Here is a 24,149-nt window from a genome sequence, read left to right as displayed (position 1 = left end):
TCAAAGGGTTAAATGTGTGCCTAGGGGATGCTTTCTAACTGTGTGGATGGTGGGCTCAGATGAACACAGAGACCTGTGTTCCTAAATAGGAGGAACACAGGGTCCCTGTGTTCATCACTGACAGAACAGTGGTCTGTAGTGTTTACATCGGCAGACCGGCGTTCTGTCTCCATGGGGAGTGATTACGGGTGCCCGGTGGACATCGCAGCTGCCGGACCCGCTGATTGGCTCCCATACTAGTCAATCGGCGCGTGCACGTGCCTCCACACAAACCTCTACATGAAGCGACGTACATGTTTGTCGTTTCATGTAACAGAGCCCATCTGTCGCAGTATAACTAAGGCGGCCTGTTGGCAAGTGGTTAATCAGGGGATCTGATCCTTCCCCACTGTATCCAAATCTTTAAAAAAAAAAATAATGTTTCGGCTAGACATACACTTTCTGTCCATACATATTCTAGGTCACTGACACAAAGTTTTGAATGCAGAGGGTCAGAATGAGAGTCAAGCAACAAGCATTTGCAGAATGAAAAATAGCAACGGCAACCTCTTTGTTTCTCTTAGGAAAACTTACATTAGAAGGATGCAACCTTACAGTGAATGTTTTCACTCTCAAATTCTAAATTGTTTTAAGGAAAGGAAAACTCATGGGAAAATGATAACATAAATAGTGAACTATCTATGGAATGCCTAAACTGTCTGCAGAAGACTGAAAAGCCAGAGTATCTCCAGTCGCCTTTAAGAATGTAAATACGAGTTAAAAGGGAGGTTGGAGGTGTTTGTCAGCTTGTATGTTAGACATCACTTATATTAAATGGTTATATGAGAAGGCATTTCTTCAATTATTCTTGCTTATTTGGTGTGTTCAAGGACCTAAATACATACCTCCCAACTAACTGAGATGGAAATAAGGGACACCTATTAGCAAAAGAATGTAGGCATAGGACACACCCACTGCCATGCCCCCGTAAAAAAAGAAATTACCAAAAAAATGTATTGGATTCCACAAGTGCATTTTTTACCACTAATATTGCTTTATACTGACCTTTGAAAGTTACAAATGCAGAAATTTAGAAACTAGGTGAAAGATTTAGCACCGTTTTGTAAGATAAAAAGTATATTTTATATATAACTATATAGATCAGACCAAAATTGGGGACAAATGAGGAGAAAAGAGGGACTGAGCGGCTTTGTTCCAAATCAGGGACAGTCCCTCAAAATCAGGGACAGTTGGGAGCTATGTTACATAACACTATGGTGGTACAATGTTAATCTACAGTACATAAAAAATATTTCATAGGTTTTGGCTCTTAATGTATAGTTATAGTCAAAACTTTTTTGTTTTTTGTTGCATGGGAGGGGTTAGAACCTAAGCTAGGTCTTTATTGCTGTCTGTAATTATGAGAGCTTTTGTGTGGGCATGCGCCCTGGTGTTTGTATTGCACTTTTGCTTGTATCAGCTTCTTACTTCTGAGCATGGGCATTGTGGATGGGTTGCCTCTTTGAGCTAGTACCTGTTGTATGTTTTCTGTGATCTTGTTTGACTCCAGGAATGCAACTTATAAACCTGTGACTATGTACTTTGGGCCTTTTATTTTGTTGCTGATTGCTGTTGTTACATACAGAATTTATTGATTACATTTGGGGCGTTGGGGGTGTCCCTGTAGCAATGGTGTTTTGATTGGTGGGTCCGGGCTATTTAAACTCTGGCCTTGAAACATCATGTTGTTTGGTGGTGAATAGGTGTCCTATTTTTGCAGTCCTTTAACCTCCCTGGCGGTATTCCCGAGTGTGCCTCGTGGTTAAATTTCAGTACTCGAGATTACCCCAGAATGTTACTCACCTTCCCTGCGATTCCCGCCGTCCTCCCTGCCGTCCTCAGAGTCTCTCCCCGCTCTGTGCACGGCCGATTGCCGGCACTTGCCTTCCGGTTCCCTTCCCTGTGAGCGTTGCGACGCAGGGGGGTGGAACCGGCGGCATTTTCAAGAGTGTAAATACACAAATGACATGATACAAAGCTGGGATCCTAACGGATCATACATCATTACACTGTATCATGCCATTTCACCACAGGATTGCACCTGGTTACTTTTTCAGTGCCCTGCCAGTGCTTTTCCAGTGCTTTGTGCCTGGAAAATTTTGAACGACCATGGCGTCCAAAAAGCGTTCTTTTTGCGCAAATGCGCTTTTAGACAAACTGGAAAACAGCGACAGCGAAACAAAGTTACTTGAAGAACTGAGCGATAGTGATTCGTGGGAAAATTCATCATCAGGTACGGAAAGTGACGACAGCAACGATTCTGATGTCTCTTTCTGGCACATAGCTTGTGGAATTTGGGAAGTATATCAAATGATTCTTCAGAATTTCCAACGGAGCTATGTGCCAGAAAGAGACATCAGAATCGTCGCTGTCGTCACTTTCCGTACCTGATGACGAATTTTCCCACGAATCGCTATCGCTCAGTTCTTCAAGTAACTCCATTTCGCTGTCGCTGTTTTCCAGTTCGTCTAAAAGCACTTTTGCGCAAAATCGCTTTTAGATGAACTGGAAAAGAGCGACAGCGAAATGGAGTTACTTGAAGAACTGAGCGATAGCGATTCGTGGGAAAATTCGTCATCAGGTACGGAAAGTGACGACAGCGACGATTCTGATGTCTCTTTCTGGCACATAGCTTGTGGAATTTGGGAAGTATATCAAATGATTCTTCAGAATTTCCAACGGAGCTATGTGCCAGAAAGAGACATCAGAATCGTCGCTGTCTTCGCTTTCCATACCTGATGACGAATTTTCCCACAAATCGATATCGCTCAGTTCTTCAAGTAACTCCATTTCGCTGTCACTGTTTTCCAGTTCGTCTAAAAGCACTTTTTGGATGCCATGGTCGTTCTCAATTTTTTCAGGCACAATGAACTGGAAAAGCACAGGCAGGGCACTGGAAAAGTCACCAGGCGCAATCCTGTGGTGAAATGGCATGATACAGTGTAATCCGTTAGGATCACAACTTGGTATCATGTCATCTGGTGTATCTCCTTTTTTTAAATTGCCGCTGGTTCCACCCCCCCCCCTCCTCTCCGTCGCAACGCTCGCAGAGAATGGAACCAGAAGACAGGTGCCGGCATCGGCTGAACACAGAGCGGGAGGACAGCAGGGGATTGCAGGGGAAGGTAAGTTTTAAAATGTAAAACAACAGGTTTCCATGCAAAACAATGTACCCCTTTTAGCACAGAAATCTGGACATAATCAGACCGCCAGGGAGGTTAATAATGCCCTGGTGATACCTTGCCTTGGACTGTTTGCCGACAGCACCATCCATCATTTCACCTTAGCACCCATGATTGTTTGGGTATATGGCTGTAAGGAGTGCACTGGATTTTTTTAGAAATATGGGCCTGCTGAATATATTACCACTCTCTATTTTCCTAGTGACTGTTGTCACCAGGATAGAACGTAATGGCAAATCCAACATTTTACAGCTGTCACCAGAACAAGAGATAAGGGGAAGTTTAATAATGAGGACACCTGTTCTGGGGGCCAATTGTCTAAGAGGTGATTTCACCTCACTTCCTGTTGTGTCCTATTCATTCCATGGAGAAAAAAATTGCTTTTGAGGTTGCAGCTTTTGAGTCTGTGAAACAGTCTATTTTTTCGCATTAAAACTCTTTAAATTAATTTAGGGATGTCTGTTGAAGAAACAATTAAACATATTGTTTTAAAACTCAAAATAAAATTAAAAGCATAACATGGCTTTACATTTGTTGGTCTGTTGCACACCCACTCATTAAAAGTGAAACTCCAGTATATTATTCTGTCTTCCGATTGGGGTGATTAACTTTAACTTCCTGTCCTGAAGACATGGCCAGAATGTGAGAAGATATCTCTGCAAATAAGGCTTAAGGTGAGAAGATATCATCTCCTCAAAGTAAAGTTTTGATAGTTGTTGGAAAAGGTGCTCCTATTGGGAAAATTCTGCTCCTCATTAGTCCCAATGACTAAAATTAAACTTTCTTCCTGCTTTCAGTCTTCTCCACCTCTACCTCATTTATAAACACTTCCTTACCAGAGTGACAGCTGCAGGTATGATGAGTTTGTAATCAATAGTGGGGTCTGAGCTGCACCAAATAGTAACTAGTGACCTGGTAGCTGTATACACTGGGGCAAATCTGGAAAGCTCTGAATGGCAGACCTAGTGTTGATTGAGTGGCAAGGTAATGGGCACATCATAGGAGCAGTGTAAAATATAGATTGTGGGTGCAGTGACAAGGCAGGCATCGGTCGAGCATGAATTTATCATTTGGGATGACAATATGTGGGTGGTTGGGCACCCCCAACCTCCCTCTGCTGTAAGCCATGGCCTGTTCTGAAATCTAGGGAAAAGACATATGTTGTCTTTTTAAGTGTGTCTAGTGTTGCTCTTTGCCTGAATGGAATGCATTGTATCACTCAGAAATATCCTCCTGATTTAGATAACTTCTGTTTTCCAGAGCCCTTGGTGTTGAAGCAATTTTTTATATTTTGCAGATATTTCATAACAAATATACATGAAAAATTATTTCTTTTAACAGCATTACAGTGGAAGAGAGCAGAACCAAGTCAATAACAAGCACAGACCTTTCAGCAGACGATGAAGCCGCATTGTTGGAAAGGCTGGCCAGGCGAGAGGAGAGACGCATAAAACGTCAAAAAGAGGCCATGGAACGTCAGAAGGAATACGATCCAACCATATCTATAACAACCAATGAAAGTTTCTCAATTTCTAGAAGCACCAGCAATGGAGAAAATGAAGTCCAAGAAAATGATACTTCTCCAAAAGTGAATGACTCAGACCCTTATCAAGAAAAACACAAAGAGGAAGAGACTGAAACAGTAGAAGAATTTATTGAGAAGAATGAAAGTAGAGAAATGGAAGAGGAAGAAGTAGAAACAGATCAAGTTGAGGTCAAGCAGGAAGTTCAAGAGGAGACACCTGAGGAACCTCTTGTAGAGGAGAATCAGGTAGAAATGACTTTCCAAATTAAAAATGTGGAAATATCCAAGGCTAAAACATTTGGGGAAGTGAGGATAGAGGCAGTAGTATCTACAGAAGATAGTGAGCAGGAGAAAAGAGAGGCAGAATGTAGGGAGGCTAATGAAACTGAGAGGATTGAGGCAGAGAAGAAGGCTGCTGAGGAAAGGGAACGGATAGAGGAGGCTAAACGGGAAGCAGAAGAAAGGGAAAGAGCTGTGGCAGAGAGAAAGGCTGCTGAGGAGAAGGAAAGGATTGAGGAAGCAAAGAGGGAGGCAGAGGAGCAGGAAAGGATGGAAGCAGAGGAAAGGAAAAGGATTGAGAAAGAGGCAAGTCTTGAGGCTGAGAGGAGGGCGGTTGAAGAACAGGAAAGGCTAGAGGCAGAGCAAAGGGAAAAAGAGAGAGCTGAGGCAGAAAAGAGGGAACGTCAGAAGAGGATGGAAGAAGAGAGGAGGGCAGAGGAAGAGAGGATAAAAGCAGAGAAAAAAAGGGCTGAGGAGGAAAGGAAAAGAAAAGAGGCAGAGGAAAAGAGAAAAGCAGAAGAGAAAAAGGCAGCAGAGGAAAAGAGAAAAGCAGAAGAGAAAAAAGCAGCCGAGGAAAAGGCTAGGTTAGAGGCCAAAAAGAAGGAGGATGAGAAAAAGGAGAAGAAACCAGACAGCAAACAGGTAAAAGACAAGAAGGTGGAGGAAAAGATTCAGCCGGCCTTCCTAAAGAAGCAGGTACCTTTATTACTCCCTCTGGGACTTTTTGCACCTGTTTTTGGAGAATGGAATGCCTGCCAGAGTTTTGTGCCTTGCTTGCACCCAGTTTGTGGGCCTATAAAATGTACAGTCACCTCCATGAGAAATAGTATTTGCTGACAGCTTGGGATTTTCCTTAACACATTGCTTATTGCTTTCACTTTTTGAATGCATGGTCATTCTTTAAGCTTTTCTTTGTTGGTGGCTTAAAAGAGCATGTCCTAGAGATAATAGGTTGGCATTTTGAGTCACGATTTTGGATGTCACGTGTGGCATAACGTTTGCAACCAGCATTTGTGTGTGTTTCACAAGCTTCCACAGCACAATCCTTCATTGAGTGAAAGTCATTAAAATGGATTTTAAAAAGCTTATTAAAATAGTTATAGATGGAAAATGTCATAAAAAGACACTTTAAAAAAAAAAAAAAAATATTTAAATCACTCTAAAAAGACTTAAAAACAAGAAATCATTTTCATAAAGTAGAAGAAAGTATGTTGTTATTTATTAAAAAAATATAAAACTAAAAAAGATATAGGTTGCGCTAAAATTGATAAGTGTTCATATAAATCAAATACTCCATAAGTGAAGATTGAAGCTGTCCTCTTATGATAAAGACCACTTTCCGTCACCTTAGAACGACAATAGTATCACCGCCAACACCACCAAAAGCTGAAATGGTCTCTTACCAGATCATATGGACCCCACTGACGGAGGTCAATAACTGCTGTGGCTTAATACACAGCCAGCGCCTTTGAAAGGTCAGGGATCCTCTTATGACTCCACACACCGATACATCGATAGCCCAGCGTTACCCTCACAGTACAACCCTAAACATAAAAAGGCTCCACATAGTGTGAATCATTCAAACAATGTATTATATCAAAAGTAATGCACTTGCATAATAAAAAAAAAGGTACACATTAAAATCAAGCCGGCCAGCATTACAAACACCCATCCTTCCGGGATTACACACGCGGTGACGTCAGCATGTTGTTCTCCCTACGCGTTACGTCATACGTTGAGGTCTTCCAGGGTATGGACGGCGTGAGTCATTGCAATATATATATATATATATACCAAAAAAAACAAACCAGGCCTCGATTTGAATCTCGACTGGCCATGTATTAAAAATGGAAGAAAACTAGACCTTCACTATCATCCCTAAACCCAAATAACTTCATATATTAAAAATTACAATATGAGAAGCCGCTTGGCTGTCATTCCAAGGTGCGGGAGGGGACGTTCCCCCCCCTTCCGCCGCCTTCACTTCGGGGGAAATGGCGGCACCGAATTCAAAATGTTACAGCATTCAAAACAGCCAAACTTGGCATTTTGAATGCTTTAAGTGCAGAGGAGGGGTTTGGAGTCTTTTAGACCCCCAGATCCCTCCACCACAGTACCTGTACACATTAAAAAAAAAATATATATATATATATATATGCTTAGGGTGAACGGCGCGCGGACGTCACCGTGTGTGGAATCCCGGAAGGATGGTTGTTTAATGCGTACCTCATTTTTTACATATATTAAATTGTTCGAATGATTCACACTATGTGGAGCCTTTTTATATTTTTGGTTGTACTGTGATGGTACTGCTGGGCTATGTATTGGTGTGTGGAGTCATAAGAGGATCCCTGACCTTTCAAAGGCCCTGGCTGGGTATTAAGCCACAAGTGTTATTAACCTCCATCAGTTGGGTCCATGTGAGCTGGTAAGAGACCATTTCAGCTTTTGGTGGTGGTAGCGGTGATAATATTGTCTTTCTATGGTGACGGAGAGTGGTCTTTATCACATTGAGGACAGCTTCTATCTTCGCTTATGGAGTATTTGATTTATATGGACACTTATCAATTTCACTGCAACTTATATTTTTTTTTTGTTTTTTGCATTGTGCATATATCAGTAAATAGTTACTGCTTATTAATTAGCTTCATTATATAACTTACAGTAGCACAGTATTTATTCTTTTTAATTCATATTATTATTTATCTTTCATTTTTTTAAGGATAGATTAGGACAATCTAAGGCTTCATTCACACCTGAGCGTACAGGAATAGCGGGCATAACCGCACAATTTTGCCCACAATTCCAGAATCGCGGCAAAACATGGACCTGTTTGCGATGCCATTATTTCTTAATGGCACCCACCCCAAACGAGGTGCAAATTTGCAGCGAATGTTGAGTGACAAAATTCCCTAAAATTGCAGCAAAAATTGCATTGGCAAACGCACCTGGCTCTGTGACAAAATTTTACGCATTTTTGGAATGGAGGAAGGCCCATTTAAATGAATGGTGTTGCTCCAAAAACGTACCACGAAAACACACAAATAGGCTAAAAAAAACAAAGTACATAGGTTAACAATATTAAAAAAAAAAAAAAAAAAAAATGGCAGGACTAAAAAATGAGAGAACCAAAAGCAAATTCTCCCTAAATGCTGAAACATCTACTTTCTCCCTGACTAAGCTCATTTATTCAATTCCCCGTCATAGAAATATTTGCTTTTACAACCAAACAAAAATCACATCAGCCCAATACACAAATAATCATCAAGAATGCACCATTTGATGTGTTGCCATTTTGCCAAGCATCAAACAAATGGTTATCATCTCATAAACAATAAAAAGTCCATAGTTTACTATATATAATTTGTTATAAACCATAATGGCCATTCATAAAATTGGATTGTCTAAAAGTCTGAGGATTTCAAATACCTCCTAATCCTGACACATCATTCTAAGCCGTTCTGTTATTGAACTAAGCAGCTGCCCTTTACCTCCATGTGAATTATTTGTTATTTTACAAGATTATGGGGTCTTAATTAGTTGAGTACCAGCCTGTATATTTACCTTCATTACCAGGGAATTTTTCAGTTTTCAGTGCTGTGATAGTTTGACTGATAGTTAATCAGTCATGTAACTCTGTATCTGAATTAATTTTTATATACATTTCTTGAGACTGGTAAACTTTTTATATAAAGTTACCTTTCAGTTCTTTACCTCTAAAAATGATCCCACAATCATCAGTGGTCAGTGGAACCTTAACCCCCCTCCACCATCTTAGCACAAAAAATCCCACAATCATCCCTCAACACCCCCTCCCCCCAACAAAAAATTATTGGCGGTGGTATATGTCACTTTAACCCTCCCCCTCCAAAAAAAAAAAAAAGAGAGAGAACAATCTCACAATCATTAGTGATCAGTGGCAATTTAGGATCCCTACCATTTAAAAAGTCCCACAGTCATTGGTGATCTGTGGTATTTAAACCCCATTCCCCATCTTTAAAAAAAGTGATCCCACCTTTGCTGATCCGCCTTTCTGCTGAGTTTACCAACATTCACCCTATTTTCAGCAAAAGAAGGGGACCTTTTTCTGTCATGAATGGGCTGGATGCTGGAAAACATTACTAGGATTTACACTGGTGCCTGCTGTGATTGGTTCACAGTGATCAAAAGGTACAGAACCACTTTGAATGGCTCTGTACATATTAGCTGCGATCTGAGCTGTCCAATGACAGCCCAAGTCACAGCTGTTCATGGGCACACAGGCTTCCCGATTTATAATTGGCATTCCAGAAATACACATCCAACTCATCACCATTTTTTTAACAATATGGTGGTACAGGGGAGGTTAAATCCTCAGACTTTTAGATGTTACCAGCTAATATATGGCTATTATGGATTTTAACAAATAATATCTTAGAAAATACGGACATTCTATTTTTTAAACGGATACTATATAAAAAAGTAGTTGAAGATACTGAGTTTGTGCACCCACTTACCTGCCAGGTGGAGCTGGGCACTATCTTGAATTTTGCCAAGCACTATGTTGCCTGCAGAGACAAGCTTGCACGGTGTGATAGCCACTGCACGTATAATGGTAGGTTATTTTCAAGAGTTACATTTCAACTTTAAATATGGAAAGGGAGAAGACAAAGAAAATAAGTTTGAAGCTAAAAAGGACGAGAAAGTTCGAGCAGGCTTCAAAAAAGAAGAGGTAGGATTTTTCTTCCTTTGCTGTTGTATAGAGAACACATTGTTGAAAAAAAATGTATATTCTATCTAACATTTCAGACTGGTGTCCAAGGAGTAAATATTAATATTCAGATAATTTAGAATATTCTAAACTTAAAAAATGTACACTCCCCAGCTACTTTATTAGGTACACAAGGTGTTGGAAACATTCCTCAGAGATTTTGGTCCATATTGACTTGATAGCTTCACGCAGTTGCTGTACATTTGTCGGCTACACATTCATGATGCGAATCTTCCGTTCCACAACATCTCAAAGGTATGCTATTGGATTGAGATCTGGTGACTGTGGAGGCCATTGGAGTACAGTGACCTCATAGTCATGATCTAAAAACCAGTGGTGAGATGATTTGAGCTTTGTGACATGGTGCATTATCCTGCTGGAAGTAGCTATCAGAAGATGGGTACACTGTAGTCATAAAGGGATGGACATGGCCAGCAACAATGCTCAGGTAGGCTGTGGCATTTAAACGAGGCTCATTTGGTACTATGGGGCCCAAAAGTGTGCCAAGAAAATATCCCCCACACATTATACCACCACCACCAGCCTAAACCGTTGATACAAGGCAGGATGGATCCATGCTTTCATGTTGTTTAGGCCAAATTCTGACCCTACCATCTGAATGTCACAGCTGAAATCGAGACTCCTCAGACCAGGCAACGTTTTTACAATCTTCTATTGTCCAATTTTGGTGAGCCTGTGTGAATTGTAGCCTCAGTTTCCTGTTCTTAGCTGACAGGAGTGGCACCCTGTGTGGTCTTCTACTGCTGTAGCCCAACTACTTCAAGGTTGAATGTATTGTGTGTTCGGAGCTGGTATTCTGCATACCTTGGCTGTAACAAGTGGTATTTGAGTTACTGTTGCCTTTCTATCATCCCGAACCAGGAACCAGATCGAATGAGTCTTCCCATTCTCCTCTGACCTCTGACATCAACAAGGCATTTTCCTCCACACAACTGCCACTCACTGGATATTTTCTCTTTTTCTGACCATTCTCTGCAAACCCTAAAGATGGTTGTGTGTGAAAATCCCAATAGATCAGCAGTTTTTAAAATGCTCAGAACAGCCCGTCTGGCACTAACGACCATGCCACATTCAAAGTCACTTAAACCCCCTTTCTTTCAGCATTCTGATGCTTGGTTTGGACTTCAGCAATTCGTCTTCATCACATCTAGATGCATTGAGTTTCTACCATGTGATAGGCTGATTAGCAATTTGTGTTACCAAGCAATTGAACAGGTGTACCTAATAAAGTGGCCGGTGAAAGTATCTACTGACAAAACATTTTTTTTTTTTTTTTTAGAAAAAAAGTAAGAAAGTTTGGAACCAGACAAAATGTGTTCAAAAACAAAAAAGGCGTTGGCTATAGATGGACTTTAAACCTCTTTGCGGAACTCATTGCTCCAGTTGCTGCTGAGTGAACTGATGAGAAGCCATCCAGCTGCAACTCCTGAGTGAATTGATGAGAGGCCATTGTTTACAGGGAGAAAGGCATGCCGCATTGTAGGAATACATATTCCAATTGGAGTCTCACAGAGTGGATGAGACTAGGGAAAAGTGTTAAGCACTGCTTACTCCACACAACATAGCCAGTTAAATTGAAATTTTCTTGACGGAAAGCTTCAGGGATGCAGCCATTACTATGACCATTAAATTATTATTGTTTATTTTAGCCTTATAAAAAGCCCAGCTACAACCAAAACCATTTTATTATGTTTTGGATGAGAGTGGAGAAGAGTTAGATCCAGGAAACAATGAGACATCTCTGCAACAGGGACCCAGAGTAAAGCAAAGACACATTTTGGTAGAGTGAAAATTGTAAGAAGTTCTAACAGTATTTTTAATTTGTCTCCATGCCTTCCAGTCCTACTGATAACCAAACTCCCCAATTCTTATGCAGGGGTCTCAGGGACAGGAACTGAAGGAAAATCTCCCTAACAGGGTCACAGCCAACAATAAAAACCTAAGAGCCCATTCACACATTAACGTGTGCTGCCGCAACATATGGCCATATATCTACAACTGTAGTAGAGTGCAACACAGCAAGGCCCAAAACATAGTGTGCACTATGGTGCACTGCATTGCTAAGAAAAAAATAAAGGGGGGGGTTATGTGTCTTTTATTTAATCCGTTGTGGTGCGTTAGCAACCTATTTATACTGTAATTAATGGGCTGTCTTAATGCAACGCAAGCTAACACATACGGTAAACACACCACAACAGATCACTTTGGCTTGAATAGGCCCTAAATCTTCCTTACTTTGTCCAAAACAAAACAGATGTTGGAGTTAGGCTTTCAGTTTTCTTTACTCAGAGCTCTTATATTCTACAGTGTACTATGACTTTACTGTATGTTGGCTTATTTGCAGTAGTTAGGCTTCTGATTTTTAACTTCTGTAACCCAGTAACAAATGAATCCTTCTAATTATCGGATAGTAATCTATTAGGAACTAGTTCTATAATCTGGCCTTAAACTAAATCTACTGTATTAGATTTTTATTAGAAGCACAGAAAATGATGCAAATGGTGCCTGTGTTATTAGTAAGTATCATAATTCATTATCAGTATCACCAAGAAAATAAACAAATAAAATACACAATAATTATTCTGGGAGATTTGATTTTCAAACCTAAAAAACTTAATTGTTCGATATAAAGTACTACATAATTTGTATCTAAGGAATATAATACAACCAAGGAGGCATCCTTTAGGATCAAAAATTTGCACTTACTTTGCAAAAATTTTACATTTACATAACACGTTTCGTGAACAACTTTGCTTCATCAGCCCTGTGCCTTAAAACCACCATTGCCAGCTAGTGCCAGGATCAGTAATTAAACAAGCCCTTACATTTACCCCCAATACATACATCTATTTTTAATTAAAATTTTAATAAAACCAAGGAAGCAGTCAGCAGATTCAAGAACTTGCACTTAGTGAAAAACATTTAAACAACACGTTTCGGGAACAACTTTGATTCATCAGCCCTGTGCCTTAAAACCACCATTGCCAGCTAGTGCCAGGATCAGTAATTAAACAAGCCCTTACATTTACCCCCAATACATACATCTATTTCTAATTAAAATTTTAACAAAACCAAGGAAGCAGTCAGCAGATTCAAGAACTTGCACTTAGTGAAAAACATTTAAACAACACGTTTCGGGAACAACTTTGATTCATCAGCCCTGTGCCGAAAACCACCATTGCCAGACTCCTAGTGCCAGGATCAATGATTAAATGAGCCCTTTACTTACTCCTAATACATACATCTATTTATTAAAAGAAGCTTCAATATAACACTATCCATAACATTCAGTGTTAAACTAACCCTGAAAAGTCAACTTTTAAAGTCCTCACCTAATACATAAAATTAACCCTAACCATTTAACCTATAGCTATCATTTAAAGTGTTTGAGTGGAAAAAACATTTTTATTGCTGTCTCTGTTCCAACTGTTGAAGATTTACCCCTCTATTTGTCCTAGTGGCCATTGTAACTGGGACAAGCAGTGATGGGAACAAAATGTTACAGTTTACACCAGAACAGGAAAGAAGAATGGTGTTCAAATGGGGACACCGGATCTGATGATACTTAGATATTTAATATATATTATACTTATATTTCCCTCACTTCCAGTTGTGTCCCTGGACAGGAAGTAAAGGATAAACTCCAGATAGCAATAAAAAAAAAAATTACGAGTATTCTAACCCTTCCAAATTTTACGCAAAACAATGAAAATCGTTTTGGATAAAAATGTAATTTAAAGTAAAACTATTGGCAATTTTTTTTTTCCCCATTTGGATAGAGCAAGGGAGAGTTATAACCCATCAAATTTTTTTTTTGCCATATGTGTCCCATTGCAGAGATTTTCCTTCTCTTCCTGTCCCATAGCCAAAACAGGAAGTGAGGGGAAATCCCTGCAAATTAAGGGAATTCTTTGGCGACCCCCAAGTCACCAAAACTAGTATCCCCTTTGGAAGATTTCCCCCTTATTACTTTTCTGGGGACAACCCAACATTTGGGATTTTCTTTTACTTTCACTTTCACTTTTAATGAAAATGGTAAACAGGACAAATAGGGAGGATGAATCTCCCTATCTGGGACACAGACAGGAATAAAAACTGACAGGTGTTCTAATCCTTCTGCACTCTGTCCAAAACCAAAAAAAAAAAGGTTTAGCCTTTAGTTATACTTTAACTTAACCTTACAAAACCCCTGAAACATTTATCCCAAATTCAATATTTAACTCTATCCCCAACCTTAACCTTTAATCCAAGCCTTAAAGTATATTTCCACTTTTGCAGTCAAGTATTAGAAAACCCCACTATATGTTTGTTACATGTTCCAATTCACACAGCACACTTAAAAAACTAAAATTAAAAAAAAGAACAATCTTTCCTTTTAGATGTTTCTGGGGAGAAGGCTGACTGCAAGCATTTCTGAACGATGACGCAGTGTCTTTCCCCAGACAGAGGGACACACTGAGCTATAGCTTATACAATGCAGAAGGCCAGTAAGCCCTTTCTTAGGACCATTTTCAAATCTAGATTATAGCTGATAGGGAGCACAGTACAGATTGGGTTAATTATGGAACACCCTAAAGCCGGCCATAGATGGATGGAAGTTCAATCCATCTATGAACAGGCTGGTTGTACTGAAGTTGATCATAGCATATAGTTATGCTATTTGAATAACAACATATAACAAATATGAAACCGGTGTTCTCCCAATTTGGCTACAAAAGTAAAAATACACTTTAAAAGAAACACTTTGACCCTTTTCTAATCCATACTTTTAAAGATGAATACAGCCTTTTTGGGTATTTGTACAGAATGCTTTTCAGTGCTTGGTAATACTTATTGCCATTACCTGAAAAAAACAAGTTATATGCGATTTGACGTGCTGTTATTCACTTCTTTAAGCTTCCCAATGCACTTAAACACAAAAAAAAATAAGACATTTCAGATTTTCAAAATGCACTACATTGCAACCCAGAGACAGAAACAGACACTTTTTGGACACTTGTGTTTAGCTAAAGCGGTAATATACTCCGCTATTTGACTTTTACCTACAGGTAAGCCTATAATAAGGCTTACCTGTAGGTACAATTTATATCTCCTAAACCTGCACGGTTGAGGAGATATTCAACCTCCATGCGACCGCTGATGTCAGCGGCGCATGCGCTCTGAAGGTCCGGCGGATCTTGCCAGAAAGTGAAACTCCTGCGCGCATGCGCGGGAGATAAGTCATCGCGGCTCCGGCCACTCACAGCGCCGGAGCCGCCGAACCAGGAAGAGACGCCGAGGGAGCATGTCAGCGCCCTCAACATTGCCCAGACGACCATGTCGGGGCTTCGTTCTAAGGTAAGTATTTCATAATCCAAACAAACAATTCAGCCAAGTGCTCACTCTGAAGGGGAAGACTGGCGTGCTGCTCTCCTAAGGCAGGGGACTCCAACAATGTACATAAAAGAGATTAAAAAGGAGGCGCAAACACCTAGTGCATTACCCGTGGTCACCATATATAATATTTTAATAAAAAGCCAATTGCATACTCACAGACAAGAAAAGTGTTAAAATCGCATTACAAGCATCCGCCACGCATGGAATGGAGCATGTCCTTGTAGATCAGACCGCTAACACGTTATTGGAGTCAAGCTCACTTCATCAGAGCTGGTCATGTTAACAGCAGACCCAAATAAATACTAGCATTAATTGAACCGGTTCCTCTCGCCTCCTGCGGGCGGTGGGTGGGACCGTCAAGTACACAGACCAGCCCTCTGTCCTCATCCACCTCAAATTGTAAACAAATAACAAAACAAAAAAACTATTAATGCTAGTATTTATTTGGGTCTGCTGTTGACATGACCAGCTCTGATGAAGGGAGCTTGACTCCCGAAACGTGTTAGCGGTCTGATCTACAAGGACATGTTCCATTCCATGTGTGGTGGATGCTTGTAATGCGATTTTAACACTTTTCTTGTCTGTGAGTATGCAATTGGCTTTTTATTAAAATATTATACTGTATATGGTGACCACGGGTAATGCACTAGGTGTTTGCGCCTCCTTTTTCCTCTCTTTTAAGTATTTCATAATGAGCTAGTATGCAATGCATACTAGCTCATTATGCCTTTGTCCTGCAGGGTTGTTTTTTTTTTCAGGAGTATACAACCGCTTTAAAACACAACAGCATAGTTGGGTCCTGAATCTTTGTTTTTACCTTAACATGCTAAAAATATGGACACCAAAAAACAAAAAAATCCCAGTTTGGGGAGCAATTTTTTTGAAACCACTATGTACTGTATAGCTCTCCAAATATATATTTCTACCTACCATACTTGTAAAAATAAATACATCTATTTTTCAATCTGGCTTCAATAGTCAAAATGTTACTGAAACCCATGAGTTTTGGGGTTTCCCCTACAATAGAAAAGCCAAAAAGGTCACAATCCATTGTTCACTAGCCCAACCCTGGATTTTGGGTAAAAAGTACATTTACCCCTTAGAGTGATCTGGAGCTAAAACAAATGTGCTTATTTTTTATTTATTTTTTTTGTTTACTTTCTCCTTTTTAGGTTAAAGATGAGAAATTGAGAGGTGGGAAGGAAGAGTTAAAAGCCAGCTGGGAGCGAAAGAAAGGATTTCCGGAAAGCAAAGCCCAGAATGGAGAAAGTTTACATGATGTTACACCACAGAAGCTCAAACATTTGGACAAATTTGGGTAATAAATCTTGTCCGTTAGCAATCAACCCTTTTCCTAAAATGTTAACCTTTTTTTCCTAAATGTTTTGCATTACAGGGTAAAGAGCATGCTTGCCTAAAAAATATCTGTTATTAGGTAAAGAAGAATTCTAGTTAGGGTAGGGAAATACATCAATTGGGTTTTATATTATTATTACTATGATTATTATAAGGAAGATGAGCTCTGCTGAATGATCTTTGCACTGTTGGCTCTACCTATTCCTAATATGCCATTTTTGTGAGGATTGGTCATTTAATACTTTCACTGTGTATTAGAATTTTTAAATATGAATGCAAAGATATCTCTGTAGGTATACAACATGAAGAAAAAAACGTATTTCATATTTTTTGTATATAGTTCTGTGTAGGGTTACAGTACAAAAAGGATAATTGAATTATTGTTTTTTTGACTTTTTTTTTTTTTTTTTGCTGTCTAAAGCCTTGCATGTACGTTTGATGTCTGACTATCAAAGTTAGTTCCCCCCCAGCTATATTTAGATTTTTCAGCAATTATAACCAGATTCCACAGCTGCTGGTTGACACGTCATATTTGTAAATGTGAAGCGATTGGAGTAAACTTGTCATCTTTGACCCGAGAGTGGCTTGGGAAAAAAAGCTTACTTTGGCTATTTTGCCCTTTGTTGCTGAGTTCACAGAGCAGTTCTAGCAAACTTCAAGAGCATATTTATTCTCAGACTAGAAAATTCCTACATTCCATTCCAGTTTACATTATAGTTTCCTACTGTGCTTTTTATACACTTTGTATCCATCTAAAATTTCCCTTGTCATTATTGATCACAAACAGTAGTTAGAGCTGATATCTAGGCAGACTTAAAAGACATACATTAATATAATTCTGGAATCATTAATTTATTTATTTATTGCTGGTACTTATATAGTGGCATCAATGTACACAGTGCTTTACACATATATTGCACATTCACATCAGTCCCTACCCTCAAGGAGCTCACAATCTTTTTTGTTTTAAAGATATTTTTATTACATTTTGCAAACAAAGATAAAAACGATCAGTACAAAACAACAGAAAAAAGGAACAGTCACAAGTGACCAAACAATACAATCACTAGTGCTGGCGCTCCCGGGTCAACCCCCCCCCCCCCCCATACCATTGGATGGCCCCCACGTTCGCCTGACCTAAATCCAATAGAACACCTCTGGGAGATTATGTTTCGGTCCATCCGCCATTGCCAGGTTGCACCTCAGTCTGCTTAGGAGCTCAGTGATGCCCTGGTTTAGATCTGGGAGGAAATACCCCAGGACACCATCCGACATCTCATTAGGAGCATGCCTCGATGTTGTCAGGCATGCATAGAAGCATGTGGTGGCCATACAAACTACTGAGTACCATTTTGAGTTGCTGCAAGGAAATTTCAGCAACATGGACTAGCCTGCTGCATCTTTTTTTCACTTTGATTTTTGGGGTGTCCTTGAATTCAGCCCTCTGTAGGTTTATAATTTTTATTTTTATCAAACGGTGTGGCATCCTTTCATTCCTAACACATTACCCAGTCCATATCAGTATAGATATCTAGCTTGAGATCTTTCCCCATTGAGATCTGATGCGTTTTCAAAGTGTTCCTTACATTTTTTGGAGTAGTGTATATATAGATAAATATACACTGCCTGGCCAAAAAAAAAGTTGCCACCAAAAAAAAAGGTCACACACCCGAATACTTTGTTGGCTTTGATTACGGCACGCATTTGCTGTGGCATTGTTTCGATAAGCTTCTGCGATGTCACAAAATTTATTTCCATCCAGTGTTGCATTCATTTTCCCCCAAGATCTTGTATTGATGATGGGAGAGTCGGACCACTGCGCAAAGCCTTCTCCAGCACATCCCAAAGATTCTAATGGGGTTAAGTTCTGGACTTTGTGGTGGCCAATCCATGTGTGAAAATGATGTCTCATGCTCCCTGAACCACTCTTGGAACTCTCATCTTGGAATATGCCCGTGCCATCAGGGAAGAAAAAATCCATTGATGGAATAACCTGGTCATTCAGCATATTTAGGTAGTCACGTCAGCTGACCTCATTCTTTGGGCACATGCAGTAACTATCCAATAGGATAGTTACTGCATGCTTAATTTCGTTAGTTGCTTAGTTAAATCCAGGTGGTGACTTTTTTTTTGGCCAGGCAGTGTATATATATATATATATATATATATATATATATATATATATATAAACAAATAATCATGCAGCAAAAAACAGTGCAGCTAAGAACAAACCCACAGTGAAATCTGTGTATAAAGTTCAGAGTTCATATTTAAAATACAAATGAAGAAAACATCCACTTTAAATAAATAAAATGCTTTTAGCGTTCTTCCAAACACGACATGTGCAGGTGCCTTGTGTATACACACTTTTATTGTGTCATCAGACATTGGGGGGCCCGGGGCACTTCAGGCTCAGGGGGGCCCCTCATACATAGAGTTGGTTTACATTCTCAATGACAGTCACACATTTTTAAAATGCTCTGTGTGTGGTTTGCTTGAGCTGCCAAAATTCATTTTTTAAAAATGATACAACATACCAGTCCAGAGTTTAAGGCTGGGTTCACAGTCACACTGGTGTGAATTGGATGCAGGTTTTCCCGCATCCAATTCACATGTCAGGAGACTGTGACCGGCTCTCAATGGAGCTGGTTCACACAGCTCCGAAACAGCTGTGGAACGGTTTGCAAGAAATTCATGTGCATCTTCTGGACTGTTTCCAGTTCGAATTCAGCCAAAAATTTGGACATGAAACGGTGAACGGGAGGCATTGGACCTTCTGCTGCGAGCCGCTCCGCAATCCAGTGTGAACCCGGCCTTACAGATGATGGTCAGCAAAGTATTACTTCCCAAGATACATTTTATAAAAGAAAATATGTTTTTTTTTGTATACATTTTATATTATTTTATTATTTATTTTTTATTTTAAACATAATATTTTTTATATTTTTTTAATATAATTTTTGTATGATATCCCTTTGTTAGGGGGAGCCTGGGGCAATTGTCCCTTTCCCCCCCTATAAATCTGGCCCTGTGTGCCATACACCATGACAACTGTTCTACCTCTAATAGGTGTCCACTCACCTGGACAGTAGGACCCCTTGATTACAGAATGCCTTAACCGCTTAAGGCAACCATTGTTTGACAGCTGCTTCATCACTTTCCTCCTCCCAGACACAGGGTTGATACCCCAAGGAATCTACAGCACTGAATGCCCTTGCAGGGTTAACACTTCTCCTCCAGCATACAGTGGGGTTTACTTACTAAAGGCAAATATACTGTGCACTTTGTAAAGCAGTTGCTACAGAGCTTAGTAAATAAGTTAAAGCTTCACTTTGAAAATAACATCCAATCACATGCAAGGAAAATAAATAAACAGACATTTTGCTTTCACATTATTGGATGGTGAAAGGCAGCAGAGATTCTGCTCATTTACTTAGCTCTGGAGCAACTATTCTTACAAAGTGCAGCTGCACTTTGAAAAGTGCACAGTCGATTTGTCTTTAGTAAATCAACCCCAATGTATGTTACTTTGTTATTTTAAGTAGTGTAAAAAGTATTGCTACATAAATAGGCCTATAGCAGTACCTGGCTAGACTACTTTCCTGTTTTGACAGGTAAGAGCATTCTGACAGTTCTGATCTTAATTATTGATCAGTGACCCATCCGCATGATTTCCAATCATGTGATAACCATGACAATTGTAACACATTGTTCACATGAGGTTCATTTGTAGACAAACCTCTTTGACTTTTGCTGTCACAGTATTTCTTTCTTTGTGCACTCGCTTTTCACAAAGAAATAAATACATTTTTTTTTAAAAAGACAGCACAGTGGTTTAAAGAATATTAAAACATTTAAAAAAATAGTTTTCACGTTTTTGTTCATTTGTCAGTATTCAATAAAAAATAAAAAAAACCTGAGCAGGGTATTTATTAAACAATGTACCAAAAAATCAAAAGAAACCCCTATATCCCCCCAAAATGTAAAAATTATTCTGGTTCGAAAATTAGTAATAGAGTTAAATGCCAAATCACCTGACACTGCTGAATTTAGTCTGGGCAGCTACACGTCAATGACCTCTGGTTATTTCAGCCCCTTCCACACTTGTGCGTCTTGTCCTACGACTTGGGACTGCAAAGTCGCATGACAAGTCGTAGCCCAAGATTTCCAATGAGTTCCATTCATATCTGTGCAACTTGAAAGTAGTCCCTGCACTACTTTGTTCCGCGTTGATGCTACTTGAGGTCCATAGACCTCAAGATTACACAGGCATTGCTTCAAGTCACGTCAAAGTCATGCGACTTTTAGGTCACACAAGTGTGAAAGGGGCCTAAAAGGTTCAAACAAAAAGTACATCTTCTTAATCTGATGAACAATTTACAGCTAGAAGTGATAAATACATGTATACTTGTGTGTTATATACTTAAAAAATGCATTTTTGTGCTTTAAGTGGGGCGAAAGGACAGCCAAGTGGCGATGAGACAGACTCTGGAAAAAAAGTGGAAGCAGGTAAAAAATTGGATGACTTGCGCCTTCGTAAAGGTGAGACCGAAACCGGGGAGTTTGACAAGATGAAGCAGAAACAGCAGCAATCTGCAGCAGAACTTGAGGAGCTAAAGAGACGACGTGAGGAGAGGAAGAGGGTTATGGAAGAAGAGGAGCAGAGAAAGAAACAGGAAGAGGCGGAGAGAAAAGCCAAAGAAGAGGTGGGATTTCATTTTTATTAGCCTCAATTGTCAAAATTTTAGGAAAAGTTACCCATAAAATGCCCTACTGTTGCCAGAGTTTTTGTGACTATTAAAAGCTGCTAGGGCAAATAATCGTGCCCACACATTCCAATTCAACTGTTCAATAATCTAATTCTTTCATTTTTTTTCATCAAACCTGAGCACACTTTTCACTTTCAAACTAATTTCTAAAGGTTGAAATTAAAAAAGTTAAAAAAGTTAGAAATGGTTAATAACTTCCTGTTTCAGTTCATTCTTCTGGAGCATTCCGAAAAATCAAATAAAAATGCATTAAAAGCAATCATAGTTTTGGTTATAATTAGGAACAGACTGAAATAAACAAATGCATGTGTGGCATCATGAAAAGATTTATCCCCAAGTTTGACTAAAACTCTTGTTGCATCCAAAAATAAAACACAATGTTAATGAGTGTTGCCACTAAAGAATTATATTAGCAAAGCCCAGAGACATTACTGTATACAGTTTCATTTACTTTCTGTGCTTTATTTGGAAGTACATGTTTTATTCTATCATTTGACTTATATATGGACCCTCTTTAAGGAACTTTGATTGACAGGAAAGTATTATTTTGATGATATCCCTTGACATACCCTGAGGGCTCTTTCAAACACGGAGTCCGCCAGGCGGACTCCCTTTTTCTCAGCGGGGGAACGATCCGCCCATCCCCCGCTGAGCAGGTGGATGACAGCTGTGTCTCTGCGCTGTGTGTGGAGACACAGCTGTCAGGTCCCCATTCATCTCTATAGGGGAATCGGATGGGAATGGACCGTCTGTCCGTTCTCATCCGATCTGATCTGCCAGATGGATGGAAAATAGGGTTTCCATCCGTCCCATTTGGACGGATTGGATCGGATCGGATGTCAGCAGACATGTCTCCTCTGACATCCGATGCCCAATAGGGATGCATGGGGCGTCCATTCAGTTCCGCCAAAAAACTGACAGGTGGATCTGAATGGACTCTATGTGTGAAGGGGGCCTGAGTATACAAATAGTAGTAGACACTAATAAGTTAGCCACATGTGATTTAGCCAGAGCTGTCTGCTACTTCACATTCTGCTGCTCCTCTGGGAGTAAGGCTGCTGCCCTATATTGTGTTCAGACTTCTTTCCTCACCATTATTATGCTCAGGAAAAGCAGCTCCACACACAGATAAAGCTTCTGGGAGTATCTAATTCTCTGTGCTGGCCCAGCTCCTCCATCCCCTCCCCTCGCTACATAACCTTTTATGCTGGAGGAGGGAAGGGCAATACTATAGAGCAATGTTTCTCAACTCCAGCCCTCAAGTACCCCAAACAGGTCATGTTTTCAGGATTTCCCTCAGATGAAACAGCTGTGGTAATTAGTAAGGCAGTGAAACTGATCAAATCACCTGTGCAAAATAATGGAAAGCCTAAAAACATGAGCTGTTGGGGGTACTTGAGGACTGGAGTTTAGAAACATTGCTAAAGAGCAGTGGTCTCCGAACTGCGGCTCGGGGACCAGATGCGGCCATTTTCTTGCTTTTATCTGGCCCTTGGGGCGCTATTTCATCCACTGATACCAACAATGGGGCATAATTCCCCCGATTGACACCAATGTAGGGGGAACATTTCCGCCTGATAACACCAATGATGGGGCACAATTCCTCCCACTGACACCAACAATGGGGCCCAATGTTATCAATGAAGGGGCACAATTCCTCTCAATGACATAAACGATGGGGCCCAATGATATCAATGAAGGGGCACAATTCCTCTCAATGACATAAACGATGGGGCCCAATGACATTAAGGATGGGGCATAATTCCTCCCACTTACACCAATAACGGGGTGTAATTATTCTCACTAAAACAAACAATGGGGCTTTATTTTTCCCACTTACACTGGGATCTTTTATAACTCCCTCTGGCCACTGCCCAGACTTTGTAAAGTCTGAAGGATAGTAAACTGGCCTTTTGTTTAGAAAGTTTGGAGACCCCTGCTATAGAGTGTCACTTGAGTGATAACTCTGAGTCTGCTGGAGCTCTTGACATCCCAAGATTGAGATGCCCAGCAGCAGGCTCAGGGCTTTTAGATGGCTACATGAGGGAGGCTTTTGCAGGTAATACCATGTCTAAAATTGTTGAACTTTTTAGTCCAGTGATTGTCTCTTTGAATGTTACAAATTAGTACTTGAATACTAAAATGTGAATAACACAACTCTAGGACTCTTTTTTCACATTTTTCCTAAATTTGAATGTTATGGGCCGATATTTTAATTTTCGTTACTTCATGACATGTTGTAACCACCCACCAGCGACTTTTATCTCCCATGGGATCTGTTAGGCTTCATGCACAGAGCCTTACAGGGGCCTTTACAGTATGTAGGGCCTGCGTAATGACATTCCCGGGACTGATGCTGCATACAGCCGTCCATTAGGATGCATTAGTAGAGGCAGCTATACGTGGTTGAGCGAAGAGGGTTGCGTAAATTATCTGCATGTGCACTGACGTATACTCCAAAAGCAGTTAGTGTGTGCAGCTGCCCCTTATAATACAGTCTTTGCAAACTGTAAAGCCCCTGTACAGCTGTGTGCATGAGGCCTACAAGATCCAAACCTCTCTAGTTCCCAGCTCCACCCCTCAGCTCATTAGATCTACCCCAGACGTTCCCCATTGGGGATGTTTCCCTCACTTCCTGTTCCTGTGGCACTGGTAAAGGAAATAGCGGATGTGGTTGTCACTGGAACAGGAAGGTAATGACAGCAATAAAACCACTTTCAAATGTTCTAACCCTTCCCTGCTCTATTAAAATGTGTTTGCTTTTTTTATGGTATCTGTTGAAAAGATTATACATAACTTGCTGTCCTGACAGGAAGTGAGGGGATATTGCCCCAATAGCGACACAGGCAGCA

At 40.1% G+C, this 24,149-nt stretch overlaps 1 protein-coding gene across 5 annotated transcripts in view; it reads left to right on the top strand.

Moving 5' to 3' along the window:
- CALD1 (caldesmon 1) overlaps positions 1 to 24,149 on the top strand; it is a 295,859-nt gene that overhangs the window by 225,976 nt on the left and 45,734 nt on the right. For all 5 annotated transcript variants that reach the window (XM_082254260.1, XM_082254258.1, XM_082254256.1 and 2 more), the window contains 4 exons: positions 4,563 to 5,721; positions 9,665 to 9,736; positions 16,345 to 16,490; positions 20,979 to 21,234. In XM_082254260.1, the coding sequence (XP_082110386.1) occupies positions 4,563 to 5,721; positions 9,665 to 9,736; positions 16,345 to 16,490; positions 20,979 to 21,234 (1,633 nt within the window). The remainder of the gene's footprint in view (positions 1 to 4,562; positions 5,722 to 9,664; positions 9,737 to 16,344; positions 16,491 to 20,978; positions 21,235 to 24,149) is intronic.

This window comes from Pelophylax lessonae, assembly GCF_965119305.1.
Source record: "Pelophylax lessonae genome assembly, chromosome: 4".
Lineage (NCBI taxonomy): Eukaryota > Metazoa > Chordata > Amphibia > Anura > Ranidae > Pelophylax > Pelophylax lessonae.
This window is presented reverse-complemented; position numbering and strand designations above follow the sequence as displayed.